This window comes from Theropithecus gelada, chromosome 8 (assembly GCF_003255815.1).
Source record: "Theropithecus gelada isolate Dixy chromosome 8, Tgel_1.0, whole genome shotgun sequence".
NCBI lineage: Eukaryota > Metazoa > Chordata > Mammalia > Primates > Cercopithecidae > Theropithecus > Theropithecus gelada.
The window spans coordinates 125,380,214-125,399,308 of record NC_037676.1 but is presented as its reverse complement, the minus strand read 5'-3'; the positions used below and the strand labels follow the sequence as shown (position 1 = coordinate 125,399,308).

General features: G+C 38.8%; 1 protein-coding gene across 10 annotated transcripts in view; it reads right to left on the bottom strand.

Annotated features, from left to right (window-relative positions):
- The window catches only part of TBC1D31 (TBC1 domain family member 31), an 85,560-nt gene that overhangs the window by 40,245 nt on the left and 26,220 nt on the right, over positions 1-19,095 (bottom strand). For all 10 annotated transcript variants that reach the window (XM_025393469.1, XM_025393467.1, XM_025393464.1 and 7 more), the window contains 6 exons: positions 17,974-18,133; positions 14,451-14,651; positions 10,212-10,388; positions 6,882-6,961; positions 6,658-6,804; positions 1,366-1,499 (listed from right to left, as the gene is read on the bottom strand). In XM_025393469.1, coding sequence (XP_025249254.1) covers positions 1,366-1,499; positions 6,658-6,804; positions 6,882-6,961; positions 10,212-10,388; positions 14,451-14,651; positions 17,974-18,133 — 899 coding nt within the window. The remainder of the gene's footprint in view (positions 1-1,365; positions 1,500-6,657; positions 6,805-6,881; positions 6,962-10,211; positions 10,389-14,450; positions 14,652-17,973; positions 18,134-19,095) is intronic.

Here is a 19,095-nt window from a genome sequence, read left to right as displayed (position 1 = left end):
CACAGGGCAGGTCGTACCACACTCTTTTAAACAACTGGATCTCGTCTGAACTAACTGAGCGAGAACTCGCTTACAACCAAGAGAATGGTGCTAAGCCATTTATGAATGATTCACCCTCATGATCCAATACCTCCCACTAGACCCCACCTCCAACATCAGGGATCACACTTCAAGATGACATTTGGAGAGGACACACATCCAAACCATATGACAACCCTTTTGGGGAATCAATTATTCACATTTTATGACCTGATAACACCAATTCTGGGAATCTACCCAAAGGAAACGATTATGTTTGTATGCGATGATAGTTATAACAGTGCTACTTTTAATAGATAAAATGCCGGGTGCGGGGGGCAGCTCACATCTGTGATCCCAGCACTTTGGGAGGCCGAGGTGGGCGGATCACTTGGGGTCAGGAGTTCGACACCAGCTTGGCCAATGTGGTGAAACTCTGTCTCTACTAAAAAAATACAAAAATTAGCTGGGTGTGTGTGGCAGGTGCCTGTAATCCCAGCTACTCAGGAGGCTGAGGCAGGAGAATTACATGAACCCAGGAGGTGGAGGTTGCAGTGAGCCGAGATAGCACTACTGCACTCCAGCCTAGGTGACAGAGTGAGACTCCCGTCTCAAAAAAAAAGAGGTTAAAATTAGAAACAATCTAAATATCCAAGAAGATTAAACTAGTACATGCACATTATGTAATAATAGCCAATAAAACTGTTTATGAAATTTATAAAAATAAGGGAAATATATATAACATGAAGTAAAAGTAGTATAACAACAAGAAACTGCTTTAAAAGTATGGAAAAATTAGAAAAATAAAATTCTTGCAGTTGCGGAATACATAAATGATATATCTATAAGATGAAATACCATATTATGCAGATTATGCAGACAATAAATTATTATTATTATTATTATTTTTTTTTTTGAGATGGGGTCTCACTCTGTCTTGCCCAGGCTGGAGTGCAGTAGAGCAATCTCAGCTCACTGCAGCCTCTGCCTCCCGGGTCCAAGTGATTCTCCTGCCTCAGCCTCCTGAGTAGCAATGCTTTACAATTACAACAGTTCTATGAAGAGTAACTGTCTTTCAGTAAGTGAAGGATCTGCTTCATTCTTACTATCTAAATCCAGTCTGTAATATCTTTTAAAACTTAACTATCCAAATTTTCTTCTAAATAAAAAGGTTTACATATAAATGCTTCACTTGTCTATTTTATGTTTGATACCTTAGTGTTTCACACTTTCGTGACTTAAAAGTAGAGACATCTAGAATTGTTAAATGTTGCAAAGGTGCAAAGACATCAGGAAAATGTATAAGAATCCATTCTTGATCTCATACTTTAATAAGTATTTACTTACTTATAAGAGTAGCAATAACTTCAAAACAGATGAGTTGGTTGTTCTGGAATAATTTTACAAATGGAAATGCCAAGAGTGGAAGATACGGTGTGTCACTAAAAATGACAGACCAGTGAGCTAATGCAGATAAGGTTCTGTGAATAAAATAACTTAGTATTAAAATTTATTTGAATAAATAACATATTCACATGATAAAAATTTGACACAAAAAGTATATTTGGTGAAAATTCTTCCTTGCACCCCTATCATCTAGTTCACCTCTCCAGAAGTAATCACTGTTACAAACATAAATCCTTTCTTAAAAAACCATAAATGGTAGTATACTATAAAAATTGTTCTGTACTTTGCATTTTTCGATTAATGGTATCTTGGAAATAGTTTATATCAGTTATATGCAGAACTTCCTTACGACATTTTACAGATGGATACGATAGCTTTGTACCGATACATCTTCATTTCTTCTTTTTCTTTTGTGTTCCTGACACAGGGCTTTGCTCTGTCACCCAGGCTGGAATGCAGTGGCATAATCATGGCTCACTGCAGCCTTAAAGTCCTAGGCCCAAGTGGTCCTCCTGCCTCAGTCTCCTGAGTAGGTGGGCCTACAGGTGTATGTATGCCACTATGCCTGGCTAATCTTTTTTGTGGGTAGAGACAGCGTCTCACTATATTACCCAGGCTGGTCTCAAACTCCTGGGCTCAAGCGATCTTCCTGCCTTAGCTTCCCAAAGTGCTGGGATTAGAGGCGTGGGCCACTGTGCCCAGCCACCTTCATTTCTTTAACATGATCTCTATTGTAGGGCATTTGCTTTCAGTCTTTTTTTTTTTTTTTTTTTTTTTGAGACGGAGTCTCGCGCTGTGTCACCCAGGCTGGAGTACAGTGGCGCGATCTCGGCTCACTGCAAGCTCCGCCTCCCAGGTTCACGCCATTCTCCTGCCTCAGCCTCCGAGTAGCTGGGACTACAGGCGCCTGCCACCACGCCCGGCTAATTTTTTGTATTTTTTTAGTAGAGACGGAGTTTCGCCATGTTAGCCAGGATGGTCTCGATCTCCTGACCTCGTGATCCACCCGCCTCGGCCTCCCAAAGTGCTGGGATTACAGGCTTGAGCCACCGCGCCCGGCCTGCTTTCAGTCTTTTATAAGCAATGCTGTGCTTAATGCCACTGTATGAACCATACAGTGTGTATCATTCTTCACATGAGAATACAGACTTGGAAATTCCTAAAGTGGAACTGCTGAGTCAAGAATACATGCCTTTGTAATTTCGAAAGTCAGTGCCAAATCAGCCCCCACAAAAAGTGTCTACTTACATTCCTATGACTTGCCTAAAGGGATGCCTGTTTTTCATACTCTTGCCAGCATATTATCAACCATTTTTAAAAAAACCTTTAATCTAGGTGAGAAATGGTACTTCAATGTAGTTGCAATTGGCATTACTCTTTCTATGAGAAAGATTAAGCATCTTTTCATGTTTAAGAACCACTTCTAGGCTGGGCACAGTGACTCATGCATGTAATCCCAACATTTTGGGGGGTTGAGGCAAGAGGACTGCTTAAGCCTAGGAGTTTGAGACCAGCCTGGACAACAGAGCAAGACCTCATCTCTACAAAAAATTTTTAAAAATTAGCCAGGTTTAGTGGCACATGCCTACTACTCAGGAGACTGAGGCAAGAGGATTGCCTGAGTCCAGGATTTTGTGGCTGCGTGAACTATAGTCACATCACTGCACTCCAACCTGGGTGACAGAGCAAGATCCTGTCTCTAAAAGAAACACACACAAAAAACAAAAATAAATAAAAAGAACCATTTTACCACTGTGAACTGTACATGAAATTGTTTATCCATTTTTTTTACTGGCTGGTCCTTTACATGTTTATTTATATAGGTGCTTTACACATTAAAGAAACCAGCCTTTCATTTGCCATGTTTTGCATATGTTTTTTTCAGTTTTACACGAGTCTTTGTTTTGGGAATTATTTTTACATGCAGAGATTTTTATTCTTATTAACCTCTTCTAGATATGTCATACTTAGAAAGGTCTTTATTACTCTGGGATTATAATTCTCTCACATGTACTTCTAATACCTTTACTGTTAATTTCCTTTTTTAAATTTTTTGTTTTGAAATCGTTTTAGATTTACAAAAAAAAAAACCCTGCAAAAATAGTAGAGTTCTTGTATACCTTTGACCTAAATTCCCCTAATGTTAACATCTTGCACATAGTACAAGTGCATCTTGCACAATTATCAGTACTAAGAAATTAACACTGGCACGATGCTATTCACTAAATTATGGACTTTACTCAGATTTTACCATTTTTTCCACTGATATCATTTTTCTGTTATTTCTTTCATTTCACCAACCCCAGATTCAACATTACATTTGTTTTGTCTCTGTAGTTTCTTCCAATGTGAGAGTTCCTTAGTCTTTCCTTATTTTTCATGACAATGCCATTTTTGAGGAATATCAGTTATTTTCTAGATTTTTCCTCAATTTGGGTTTGTCTGATACTTATGATTAGAATGAGGTTACATATTTTTGGCAAGAATTTCACAAAAGTGATGTGCATCATACTGACATCTTATTACCGGTAATTTTATTTATTTAATTTTTGAGACAGGTTCTCACTCTGTTGCCCAGGCTGGAGTGTAGTGGTGCTATCATGGCTCAGTGAAGCCATTGCACTTCAGCCTGGGTGACAGAGTGAGGCCCTGTCTCAAAAAACAAAAACAAAAATGAAAACAATAATTTGATTATATATGCCTAGTGGGATATAACCTAAGGACAAAAAGAACTATAAAAGATATTTTCGACTGCTTTCAATAATCATAATATTCACATTGTTATTATTTACAGTTACATAGTTTTTATTATATAGCATACATATACAAAGTTTAAAAACCATCGTGTGACTGTGTGTGTGTGCATGTGCGTTAAAGAAAATAAGGAATTATGTCAATGCTGTTAGAAATCAAGATTTTTAGCATAAGAAAAAAGATACAAATATAAAATCAAAGAAGTTATGCAAATTTGTATTCTTAAATCTGAATATTAGTATGAACTCCTGGTTCTATGCACTGAAAAGGCCTCTATGTTCCATCTGAGTTCATAATCAATACACTGATCATTCTGGGGGGCTCCAGGGTAATCAGTCCACTATTCTGAAAACTGTTAAAAAAAAAAAAGATACCAAGCATTTAACGTGCCTTTCCTACATGGGTTGTATCTTCCAGTAACCAAATAGTTGATCCTAAGAACTTTTTCTTTGGAGAAATTTCCCGGATTATAAAAATGAGAAGGAGTAGAATTATATTATCACTGTTTAGATAATCTCTGGTGAAATAATAGATCTAGGCAATAATCATCAATGGACAATAACATCACCAAAAGAGAGACAGCCAGGTATGAATTATAATCCGCCTAACAGAAGTACATAAAACCACCTAGGAAGTTTTCTTGCAAGCCAAAGAAACAAATACCAAAGGGGGGAAATAAAAACCTTCACTCAGATCAAGCCCCTAGCTCTAACTGTCAGTTTATAGTAAATTCAGGAGAAAGAGAAACATGTTAAACAATACCATGAAATAAAATCAGCAAAATCCAGAACATAGAGGGCCGTATGGGTTAAATGACCTAGTTTTTTCCAACAAATAAATTGTAAGGAAAAAAAGAGGTATCAGAGTCTATAGATTAATCTCAGTGGCATATCAACCAAATGTAATGTGTCCATGTTGTTTGAACCCTGATTTGAACAAGTTTACATAAGAAAATTTTTTAAGACAATCAGAGGAATGCTGATTGAATATCTGAACATAATGAAGAATTATTAATTCTTTTTTTGTGTGTGAGTATGGTAGTGTACTTATGTTAAAGAAAAAGAGTCCTTATCCTTTAGGGATACATATGTATATATTTAGCATGGGGAGTGTGTGTATGTTGGGATGTGGGGCATAGAGTGAGTGGGAATATTCACCCAACATGATTGGCTATGAGTTGGCAATTGCTGAAGCTGGATGATGGGCATGGGGATATTTGTTACATTATTTTTTATTCATGCTTGAAATTTTTCATAATAAAAATTATTTTTGAAAAAAGTCTTCGACTCTGGAACCTGGGCTTAATCTTAGCTCTCTCACTGCTGTGACTTGATCATATTTCCTAGTCTCTCTATGCCTGAGTTTCTTTTTTTTTTTTTTTTTTTTTGAGGCAGAGTCTCACTCTGTCGCCCAGGCTGGAGTGCAGTGGCCAGATCTCAGCTCACTGCAAGCTCCGCCTCCTGGGTTTACGCCATTCTCCTGCCTCAGCCTCCCGAGTAGCTGGGACTACAGGCGCCCGCCACCTCGCCCGGCTAGTTTTTTGTATTTTTAGTAGAGACGGGGTTCCACCGTGTTAGCCAGGATGGTCTTGATCTCCTGACCTCGTGATCCGCCCGTCTCGGCCTCCCAAAGTGCTGGGATTACAGGCTTGAGCCACCGCGCCCGGCCTCTTTACCTACAAAATAAGTTAAATGTGCCTAACACATGAAAAGCATGTTAAAGGATGAGCTACTGTTATTATTAACATTTACTGGATGCTTCCTAGGAATGGACTCTAGCATATGCATTCTCAAAGAGATTCTCATCTCATATTTTCCCGATAGTCTTATGATGTTGGTGTTATTACTCCCACTTTTAGATAAAAAAATTAAGGCTAAGAAGTAAAATAATACCTCCTACATCACAATAATTAAGTGGTAGAATAAGAATTCAAAACTAGGTATTTTTTGCCTTCAAATCCAAAGCTCTTTCCACCATGCCTCTTTGTTTTTTTTTTTTTTTTTTTGAGACGGAGTCTTGCCCTGTTACCCAGGCTAGAGTGCAGTGGCGCAATCTCAGCTCAGTGCAACCTCTGCCTCCCAGGTTCAAGCGATTTTCCCTGCCTCAGCCTCCTGAGTAGCTGGGATTATAGGTGCCCGCCACCACACCCAGCTAATTTTTGTATTTTTAGTAGAGATAGATTTCGCATGATGGCCAGGCTGGTCTCCAACTCCTGAGCTCAGCTGATCTGTCTGCCTTGGCCTCCCAAAGTGCTGGGATGTTCTTTTAGATTAATCTGAAAGAGTCCTATTTTCTAGAACACGACGCAAACTAATATTCACATGTAATATATGTGTATGTACATTTTTAAAACTAAACCAACATTTCACATAAGGATAATCAAACCGACAAAACAATATCTTATAAACAGGAGATTTTAAAACATTGCAATTATTAGTTACAGGTCTCATACACGTTGCTGCAATATACAGAACATACCTCTGTAATACTCTGAGTAGTTTCCTACTTTTGATGGGGTATTTCTTCTGAAGGTTGAGGAATGTCACATGAGTCCCCTTATCTATGAGGCTACTAAATGCAGTATGATTTTCAGGCAGTTGCAGCAGAGAGCGCCAAATGAACATTCTGAAATAAAAATATATTTTAACCCCCCAAATTGTTTTTGAGTAAAATTGATGTAACATACAGAATTTACATGGTACCTGTATTTTGTTGGATATTCACCGTAGCCTTTTAATAAGATTTGTAAACGCTTTTTGTTCAATCCATCTGGTAACTCGTTCTATAAAGAAAAAGACAGTATTAATAAATGACATAATCATTAAAACTGAAAAGGTGACAAATGGTAATCTAGTCCACAGTACTTTCCAACTTTAGAAAACAACACATAGTAAGACATATTTGTGTATTAGAGGTCTTTTCCCCACACCCCTCTCTTCCTCTCTTGAGCATGCATCCACATAGCCAATAAAGTTCATGATATAGTACCTTCCCTAAACGAGCTCAACAAACTTTTTCTGTAAAGGGCCATGATGTGGTTTGGCTCTGTGTCCCCACCCAAATCCCAAATCTCATCTTAAATTGTAATCCCCACAATCCCCACGCGTTGAAGGAGGGATCTGGAGGGAGGTGACTGGATCGTGGGGGTAGTTCCCCCATGCTGTTCTCGTGATAGTGAGTTCTCACAAGATCTGATGGTTCTGTAAGTGTTTGACAGTCCCTCCTCCACATATTCCTCTCTCTCCTCCTGCTGCCTTGTGAAGAAGGTGTCCGCTTCCCCTTCCGCTTCTGCCATGGTTGTCAGTTTCCAGAGGCCTCCACAGCCATGTGGGACTGTGAGTCAATTAATCCTCCTTTCTTTATAAACTGCCCAGTCTCAGGTAGTATTCTTTATAGCAGTGTGAAAATGGACTAATAAAGGCCAGTTAGTAAATATCTTAGGTTTTGTGGGCCAAGAAGAAAAATCAAGATCATATATTTATATATAACCACTTAAAAATGCACAAAGCATTCTTAGCTTGAATAGCTGAATTAGGCCCATGGGCTGTCATCTGCTGACCCCTGCATCAAGAGCAATCCATTCTGACAGCTCCTCCCCATCTCTCTTTCCTTAAAATTCTAGGCAATTCCTAACATTGAAGCATCAAAGAAAGGTCTGGCAGAAAAACATGCGGGAGTACATCATTTTATCCCAACAGGCATCAGCTCCTGCTGATAGTCCCTTATATCTAAGACTTTTAAGTCAATTTTTATCTTAATAAAAAATATTGTATAGAATTTAGGATTATAAAGCTGTTTTCATATATTATCTCAACTGGATCTAACAACTCTATAAAACAGATGAGATGTCTTCCTTTACTTGAGAAATGGGAACATCAGAGAAGTTTGGTAAATTGCTTATGGTCACAAATCTGCTAAATCTTGGCTCAAGACTCGAAGCCAGACTTTCTGATTGTGTTTAGTGCTCTTTTTACCACAAGAAACAGGTAGTCCAATGTAAGAGAAGGGTGAAGGGAAAACCCAAGATGATGGTGAATGAAGATACTTGAGGGCCATGTTAAAGGTATAGAAGGCAACTAGAGCAAATGAGAGCAGTATGATCCAGGAAGACTGCCTTCGTCATCAAGATACCTGTTGCCACTGAAGCCTCTTTTTAAACAAAGGAAAATGTGCCCTGGAGAGTTTGGCCTCAATTTGATCTGTTCTTGACCATGAGCTGATAAAGTTCCTTCTTTCCTTTCCAGGTGCTAATGCAAAGATTAGCTGAGGACTTGCACTTCACCCCATCGAAGTGTTCTACTTTGACCTACTTCTTAGAGCTGGCAATGGTTTCCTCAGAAGCAGCTCCATTCCTCAACATATTTCTGCAGGATATCCAGATTTGATCCACACTACAATGCTGCCACATACCCTGACATGATGAGCCTTTTAATACCCGAAGTTACTCATGACCATTCCCACCAGTTTTCCCAGAAAAGGTCCTGCAAACTCTGAAGCCAGAATATCTCAGAGATACCATTCAGCTTATCTTTGCAATAAAGCATTCATTAAATAGGAGCAATATTGCCCAATCTTTACACAACTAGGCTAGGCTTGTGTCTGCTATTCAGTTTTTTTCTTTAAAGAAATAATCTTTTGTTTAAAGTTACATGAAGAGGTTATAAAACTATAAAGAAAATCAAGGGCATAATTAACACAAAAGCAAGGACAATGGTTATATATATGGGGTAGGGAGAAAATTGTGATGGGGGATAAGCACACAGGGGGCTCCAAAGCTACTGGTAATGCTCTATTTCTTCATGTAGAAATGGGTATGTGCAGAAAAAAGTGAACACAAGCCGGTCTGAGCCTGCTACCCTTAGAAGACTTACTTGCAAGGTCGGCCTTTGGCTGGTGTCTAGAAGTTGAATTTCAGGAGAGTTCTCACTACCCCCAGAACCAATAAAGAGTGGCTCATTGTGTTTAAACTGTTTGTACAATGTGGCTTATGCTGAATGCCCGCCTTCCTTCTGGAAGTCTGAAATTTGAAACCTGTTAAAACAGGGTATCTACAGAACCAGCGTCTAGTAAAAGTCCTGGGCACCAGGTCTCTAATAAATTTCCCTGGTAGACAATACTTCACACGCATTGCCACACTTCATTGATGGAGGAATCAAGGATGTCCTGTGATTCCAGTGGGAGAAGATTTCTGGAAGCTTGTGCCCGGTTTCTCCTGGACTTCATCCCATGTGTCTTTTCCCTTTGCTGATTTTGCAAAGCAAAATCACTTTCATATATTATAGCTATGAATATGGACAACATGCTGAGTCCTAATAAACCACCAAACCTAAGGATGGTCTTGCAGGCACCTGACACAGGATACATACGTAATCTTTTTTTACTTTTCATTAAGCTGTAATCTGTTTTAGATACTCTTCTGTGTTGCAAGTTTTACAATTAAAAAATGCTTAAAGAAAAAAGAAGTTACAGCAGTCCCTACTTATTTGAGGAGGAAATGTTCCAAGATCCCTAGTGGATGCCTGAAACCTCAGTTAAGTAGCTATTCTGGGGTGGGCAGGGGTAAGGGAGAGAGAGCGTGGAATGGAGCAAGAAGCTGATGGTAATATTCCAGTTTTTGATCTGGGTGCTGGTAACATAGTGTGTGCATTTTGTGAAAGTTCACTGAGCTGTATACTTAATGTGTACTTTGTATATGTGTGTGTATATATTTGTCATTGAAAAGTTTTAAAATCCCTTGAAAATAATGTAACATCTCTATTAATAGCTATATTTTCTTTATTTCTCAAACTAATATGGCTGGGTGTGGCAGCTCATGCCTGTAATCACAGCACTTTGAGAGGCCAAGGTGGGAGGATCACTTGAGGCCAGGATTGAGACCAGTCTGTACATAATTTCAGTTACAACTTTATTCTCTTCATTTATTCTCTTTCTTTAATTCCCAAGAGAGGGAAGAGTGGTGATGGCTTAGGAATCACAAGACTTGTCTACAGCAGAGTCATGACAAACAAAGTTTAATTACCAAATATTCTTACCTTTTTACTTTCAAAATCACCAGTCAGGTCTTGTTTTAATATTCTAGTTTGTATTTTGCTTCCCCTGGGTTTTGCTGGCTGCTGTACTCTTCCTGATGTTACTTTCATCTTAAGATCACTGGAACTCAGTTTTTTCTTGGGCAAATCTTCAATAACTTTCACTAAAGGCAGAGGTGGCTAAATGGAAAAATAAATATATGTATTCTAGTGGATATCCTTGGAAGATAGGCCTGTTAATATATGATTTTCAAAGTTTGCTTTAATAACATGCCTTAATATGTAGAACTATTCTTCAGGCAAAAAACCTAAGTGAAATGTCTAGGAACATTTGCTTTGACTAATAAAGCAAATTTGTGCTGAATCCTTTCGAAGAACATAATGAAGATATATGATTAACAATAGCAATAAATATAATTATTCCTTGAAAGCTGGCCTTAAATCATTTGATACCAAATCATGTTTACACATACATGGTGAAGTTAGTAAGGTGATTATTACCTACAGCAAAAAAGGTACAATTAGAGGTATGGCCCTCTAGAATTCTGACAGAAATACCCTAATATTCTTTGGGGTCAAGTGAAATTTCTAAGAGGAAACTGCCAAATGATTTTCTTCTAGAAGCATGGAACCTCTGCCTCTCTATCCCTTGGTTAAATGTTTTAATCTGCTTAGCGATCACTATTAGTTCCTTATTGTATCAACAGCTTAAGCAGTTCAGACAATGTGACCTAGAACCTATACCTTCATTTTTATGGGGCCCATCAGACAGGGAAAAAAACCTGAACAACTTCAATTTACTTAAAGTAACATTACTCACTAGAACATTTTCTCCATAAATAATATTCTCTTTGAAATCAAAAGATCTTCCTTCTTCAAAGGAAGTGAGCAAATAAGGTAACTCAGGCTTTCTAAGTTCTAAATACAATTCAAATACAATGACCATTTACAGTTTATGATTCAATTCTTCAATTCATCTATGGGATGGGATTAATAGTGGTCTGACTTATGAATATTACCCATCTTTAATATCCTTAAACTGTTTTTTGACTTCAATCCATTCTTCTACATTTTTATTAAAATGTCCATTGTAATGTCACAATTTCCCCGTTTGAGCCTTTATCTTCTACCATGAAGTATAACCTCCCAAAAAGAACCTGAGATATGACCTGACTTGACATGCCTTTGTAGTGTTAAACCTTTAACACGTAAGAATTCATTTACTCTATTACCACAATACCAGAAATTTTCCAATGACAAGAAAATAAAACTGGCAAAAATGGGACAAAGGTGAGTTATGATTTACAGAGAATATAGAGCTGAACATTAATGTAGCCTGGAACAGCCATAAAGACACTGATGGTACTGGGAATGTGTCCAAAAAATAAAAAAGATCATTCTACTTCTAAGCTAGCTTTTCTATTCATGTGATCTCAATTTGCTCAACAGACAACAAGCAGAAAGGAACTCAATGACTCACTCTTACCATAGTTTTTCTCAGATCTCTGCCTGCCTCTATTAAGAAGGTTTGGCAAGGCCGGACGCAGCGGCTCACGCCTGTAATCCCAGCACTTTGGGAGGCCAAGGTGGGTGGATCACCGAGGTTAGGAGTTCAAGACCAGTCTGGACAACATGGTGAAACCCCATCTCTACTAAAAATACAAAAATTAGCCAGGTGTGGTGGCACGTGCCTGTAATCCCAGCTACTAGGGAAGCAGAGGCAGGAGAATTGTTTGAACCTGGGAGGCGGAGGCTGCGGTGAGCCGAGATCATACCACTGCACTCCAGCCTGGGTGACAGAGTGAGACTGCATCTCAAAAAAAAAAAAGAAGAAGAAGGTTTAGCTAGTACTGTAAAACTGACTATTCAGAGGCTGAAAACTCTCTAAGAGCAGATATTAATACATTTTTAAAAATTTATTAATATATAGCACATATTATAATGTAAAAATATATTTATATAGTATATATAATGATATAAAGGGCAAAAGAGCAGCAGAGTATAATCCCATATGTTTAGAGACAAGTATGCATACACGCACGTGCGCGTGCACACACATAAGCATATACGTATAGTTAATTCTCACTATTTGCAGTGGTTCTATAAAGTCACCACGAACACTCAATTAGTGAAAACTGAAATACTGCTCCTAGGGGAAACACAGAGTCAGGTTCCTGAGAGCCTCATTAATCAATCAATACATACATGTGTGTTTCTGTTTAAAGACATCTTATTTAATACATATTGCTGATTCCTTATCATTGAACTCACAGTTAATAGCACTATAACTCATTTCTGAATGAGTTTATCTAACATACGTATTTTCTCTATAAGGGAAGCCACAGCCTGTATTTAGAAACAATAAATAGCGCTTCAGCGCTATGCTTGGGGACCACTTTAAACAGTAAAATCTTAACAAAAAGCTTCAAAATGCAAAAAAAAAAAAAAAATAAATGGTATTAAGCAGACCACAGAAAGGATACTTGTTTACACTATGAGAGCTGAAATAAGAAGACAGAGTGTTGCCTCGTTTGACTTCAGCTGGGAACAAGGGTATCTGGTGACTCAAAATTTCACTGCTCTGTGCATGTCCCTGAATGACCATGAAAGCACTGCAAGTATTAATTCTGAAGTTACAAATCAATTTTAGTGAGTAGGTGAATTCTCATGTATAGAATGCACAAATAATGAGGAGTGACTGTATATCTTTACATACATAGAAAAGAAATTGGGAACGTGTAAATCAGAATCATCTGAGAATGGTGAGACTTTCAGTGATTTGTATTTGTCTATTTGCTATTCTGTATATTCTTATTTTTTTCTGCAACAAGACACTGCTTGCATAATTTTTTAAAAGATAAAGAAAACAAAAAGGAGGAGGCACAAACTTTTTCTAGAATAAAAAAAGGTGGCAAATGCTACTCCAAATGTACCCAATCTCATGTGATCTTGGAAGAATTGGAACACCCAGAACTGCTAGTTATTAGCTGCGTGATTAAGTTTGAGCATGAACTTCTTCCTGTGTAAAATGAAAAGGTTAGACCAGGTGATCATCGAAGTCTCTGTTAGAGTTGCCAAGGTGCAATTCCAGACTGGAAGACACACGGACAATATGACTGATTAGCTGGGGGAGTTTTAGATAACCAGAGAAGAGAAGAGAGGTGTGCATTTTAGTGAAATGGATGCTGTGGATAATAGATTCAGAAATAAGGATGGTGTCTATGGGGATAATGAGGGAAGTTGTAAATTTGAGGAAATAAGTTAGACAGGTAGACAAGATTGGAGAGAACACTGAGAGCCTGGCAGAAGAGTCTGGACTTAATTCCACAGGTGAAGGAAGGAAGCCGCTAAAATAGCATTAGTTAAAAAATGATGATGAATTATTTTAGAAGATGGTAGGATGGGCAGGGCAGGCACTGAGGGCTCTGAGTTTAAGATATTTCTTTAAATTACCGTTAGTCTAGAGTAGTTAATGAAGACCAATACAAGGATAGCAATTACAGAGGTGGAGAACAGTCAACACATTTATAGATATTTCAAATTTAAGAAGTTGGGCTGGGTGCGGAGGCTCACGCCTGTAATTCCAGTACTTTGGGAGGCCAACGTGGGCAGATCATGAGGTCAGGAGTTCGATATCAGCCTGACCAACATGGTGAAACCCCATACCTACTAAAAATACAAAAATCAGCTGGGCATGGTGGCGCACGCCTGTAATTCCAGCTACACAGGAGGCTGAGGCAGGAGAATCGCTTGAACCCGGGAGGCGGAGGTTGCAGTGAGCCGAGATCGCACCATTGTACTCCAGCCTGGGCAACAAGAGCAAAACTCCATCTCAAAAAAAAAAAACAAGTTAAATGACTTAGTATTGACTGGATTTAGAAAATAAAGGCATAGGAAGTCATAGAGCTTCAAGGTTTCTAGCTTATGAGATGGGAAGAAAACATGAGACAGAAGTGAAGAAACTAGGATTGAAGAACTCTTTTGGGAAGGAGATAATGAGTAACACCTAAATGAGAGACATCAAACAGAGATGTCCCTCAGGAAGGTAACAATTTAAGAATAGAGCATATGTGAGAAATCAAGGTCAGAGATGTGGCTTTGGGAGTAAGAGCAACAACATATATCCAGAAAAATGGATAAGTTCCAGGTGAGTGAGAAACAGTAGCATAAAGATTTTACTCTTGATGATATAATAGGTAAGTGGTTATAAAAAGCTGATGTTGATTACTTGATCATACATACCTTATTTATTTCTTGTGTTAAAGCCTGAACTGAATATATGTTTAGACTTCCATTTTCCATAATACATGCAATGTACCGTCCATGTGGGCTAATTACTGATGAGCTAATTCCTTCATCAAGGCTCCCAATCTCAAAGAGAAGTTTACAAGTTTGTATATTTATAAATCTCATAATACCATCTTGACTTAGTACTCCAAGAACCTAAGAGTAGAGAGAAAAAATATAAACTCCTAAAACCATGTGACAGTGAATATCTGAAAGTCATACTATATACATGTCTTTACATGTATGCAATGTTTGTGTATGTATGTGTGTGTGTATATATATGTGTGTGTGTATATAAATACATATATTTCGAGGGGGACACCTAGAGGAAATTCTATTCTCAGTGAGATATTATGTTTTATTTTATTATTATTATTGTTTTGAGACAGAGTTTCACTCTTGTTGCTCAGGCTGGAGTGCAGTGGCACGATCTCCACTCACTGCAACCTCCAACCCCTGGGTTCGAGCAATTCTCCAGCCTCAGCCTCCCGAGTACCTGGGATTACAGGCATGCACCACCATGCCTGGCTAATTTTTGTATTTTTAGTAGGGATGGGGTTTCACCATGTTGGCCAGGCTGCTCTCAAACTCCTGATGTCAGGTGATCTGCCTGCCTTGGCCTCCCAAAGTGCTGGGATTACAGGCATGAGCCACTGTGCCTGGCCTGATATTATATATTTTAAAATCACAACTTATGGCTCATGTTGATTATGCCCTGGATCTAATCAGAATCAGCAAGGAACCTATCATGGTGGACTATGGAAAGGTGCCCTAAGAATCTTCCCTTCCCACAGGCATATCATGCAGGGGACAGAGAGGATTAGACAATGATACAATTTGAATGTGTCTCTCCAACAGCAAGTATTGGAAACTTGCTCAATGCAACAGTGTTGGCAGATAGGGCCTAATGAGAGGTGACTAGAGCATGAGGGCTCTGCCCTCATGAAAAGATTAATGCTGTTATTATGCGAGTGGGTTTGGTATAAAAGGATGAGTTCCCCTCCCTCTTGTCCCCTCCCATTCCTCCCTCCCTTTCTCACCCATATGAGGCCTTCTACTATATTATGACAGAGAACAAAGGCCTTCAAAAGATGCCAACCTCTAGATCTTGAACTTTCCAGCCTCCAGAACTGTGAGAAATAAACTTATGTTGTTTATAAATTACCCAGTCTGTGGTATTCCAATACAGCAGCACAAAACAGACTAAGACAGACAGTTCCTAACTTTTGCCTCCACACTGGCTATCAGGAACAAGGAGGGTGGAGGGTTTGCCTTCCTGTACCCTTTCCATAGCTAATCGAAGCGAACACCAGCCCTGCTGCCCCCACACAAACCTGTCACTGCCACTGAGGCTCCCCAGTGTCTACCTGTTTTCAGCAAATACTTTAAGTAACATCTGGAGAATGGAGAGTTTGTGAGTTGCAAGGATAGTGGAGGGGTAGGAGGGAAGCTGAGAAAAGTTTAAATTTTAACTCATAATTTCAAAAATTAAAAACCTGTAATAAAGGCCGGGTGCGGTGGCTCACGCCTGTAATCCCAGCACTTTGGGAGGCTGAGGCAGGAGGATCATGAGGTCAGGAGATGGGACCATCCTGGCTGACATGGTGAAACCCCGTCTAAACTAAAAAATACAAAAACTTAGCCAGGCATGGTGGCAGGCGCCTGTAGTCACAGCTACTCAGGAGGTTGAGGCAGGAGAATGGCATGAACCCAGGAGGTGGAGCTTGCAGTGAGCCGAGATTGTGCCCCTGCACTCCAGCCTGAGCAACAGAGACTCCATCTCAAAAAAACAAAAAACAAAACAAAACAAAAAAAAACATGTAATAAAAAAGTTGAAGCAAATAAACCCCCATGCTGCCTTGTCTAAGCTCAGGTTCTCTTCCCAGTGGCAGTGGCTGGTAGGTGATGCCACCATGTGATTGCTTGAAATGCTGATGTCATTAATCATACAAAAGACTGTAAAAGGCAGTTTGGAGGTGATAGTCTATAAAGCCCTCCTGTTGGCTGGCTTGCAGGAAACAAAGCCCCTCATCTGCGGTTGATGCAACTCCTCTGGAAGTCAATTGGGCAAGATCTACCCAAATGACAGATGCACATAACCTTTATGCCACTATTTCAACTCTGGGATTTTATCCTACAAAGAGGATGTGTGAAATGACACTTGTAAAAAGTTATTCAGTGAGCATGATTTGTCACAGAAAATGACTAAAAATAGGTTAAGTGCCAATAGAAGACTGGTTTAAAAAATAAACTGCATAGTGTTGCAGTTGTAAAAAAGAAAGAAGTTCTGCACTGATATAGAACAATTTCCAACTTAAGAATAAAAGGTAGACTGGGCGCAGTGGCTCACGCCTATAATCCCAGCACTTTGGGAGGCTGAGGCAGGTGGATCACTTGAGGTCAGGAGTTTGAGACCAGACTGGCCAATATGGGAAACCCCGTCTCTACTAAACATATAAAAATTAGCTGGGCATGGTGGTTCATGCCTGTAGTCCCAGCTTCTTGGGATGCTGAGGCAGGAGAACCACTTGAGCCTGGGAGGTGGAGGTTGCAGTGAGCCGAGATTGCACCACTGCACTCCAGCCTGGGAGACAGAGCTAGATTCCATCTCAAAACAACAACAAAAAAACCCAAAGAATAAAAGGTGCAAGGCTGTATAAAATAATGGGAAAAACGTAACACTATACGTAACAACAGTGGATATGGGGGGAGGTGAACAACTAGACAAATGGTAGAAAGGCATGACAGACTTCCTATTGTGTGCTGTTTTATGTCTTCAACCATATGAATATATTACCTAATCAAAAACGTAAGTAAAATGGACACGATATACACATACATGCATATGTATACATATATATGGAAAACATATATCTAATCTGTTAAAATACAAGATCCATGACAGTCTATTTGAAATAAGAAAGTTAAGGTTTGACAGAACTCAACTCTTAAAAAGGAATAAGTGAAGGGGGGGAAGAAGCACTTTGTAAACTAAAGAAAGATACCAATAAAAAACACGTTTCACAGGAGTGAGCAACCAGTTAGGGTAAATAAAATAACAACACAACGAAAAAATTTTAGTTCTAGTCCAATCTTTAATCCTTACAATTAACAGGAATGTTGACAAGTCAATGTTTCTAGTTGTTAGCGTTAGAATCTGTAAAATGGGGAGAATATCTTTCCTGCCTATGCCAAACAATTAAGGAACAAATGAAAACTAGCATGCTAAAGCACACTGCAAACCACAGAGTACAATATAAATTTTCAGTCTGCTGATTTTATAAGAAGAGCAAATTGTCAATAGTATAAAGAATACAAGATTTTGAAATTTTTTTCAATTCTAGACTCTTCACAAAAGTCACATATTTGTAATTTCAAATTCTTGTAACAAGGTGTAAGTTAAATAAGAGCTAAGATAGTTCAGAGATGGATGCGTTCTTTCGCAAAAAGTACAGTGCCCTACATTTATGTTACTAACCTGATTAGAACCAGCATCAAAACTATCAGGAAGAAATTCTAGATGACGAATGGCTCGAACTTTAGTGGGCATCTGGATAATTCTAAAGAGCTGCCTAGCTTCCAAGCACCACAAATGAAGATGATTTGACTTGCCTCCAGCAGCCAGGATTCGGCCATCTCTATATAACAAAAAAGCGAGAAAGTAAGGCAGGTTCAATTGTTTATAGCAGTGCTGTCTAACAGAACTTTCTGTGATGACAGAAAGGTGCTGTACCTGTGCTATCCAATATGGTCACACTAGTCACATGTGATTCCCGAGCACTTGAAATGTGGCCAATGTTAATGAGGACCTTATTTTTCAATTGTATTTAATTTGTATTCATTTAAATACTTGTATGGACAGCTCAGGTTTATAGTATATATATTTTTACCTACTGTGCTAAGGCACCAGTTTACCAAACATTTAATGACCTGATTGTGGGTTTTTTACATAACACTTATATTTTATAGCATAATCTCAAGGTCACTTATCACTATCCAACTTTCTGTGTTTCACATACAGCTATGCAGAATTGGTGATACTGGCTATATGAAAAAATGTAACAGCCCAAACTTTTTTCCTGCTCAAAGAAAGCTACCTTAATAAGGTACAAAAAGAGTAAGTTGTTTTGACTTGCAAGGCCGTTGCTCATTCATTCAACAAGAACTTGTAAAGGACTTATTAATTTGTAAAAAGTGTAATAATACTATGGTTATGTTTCAAGTGTCTGCTATAAGCCAGGTATGGTCCCAGAAGCCAGGAACACAGTCAGTTAAGGCTGCACAAGTCAAGTAATCCTGCTCTTACAGGATTTTCGGTCTAGAGGAAGGCAAACAAACAAATAAATGAACTTGTTCTCAGCGGGTAATAAGTTCTATACAGAATTACAAAATAAGGTGATGAAAGCTGGGAAAGGAGGAAGATCTGCTACCTGAATGACACAAATAGGCCAGTCATGGGATGATCTGGAGGAAGAATTCTATCCTGATCAGTATTCCAGACTGGCTGGTACAAAAGTGCTGAAAAAGCAGTAAAGTTAGTATATAAGGAAAAGTAAGTAAGAGGTCATACTCAAGTGCATTGCCATATGAAAGTACACTG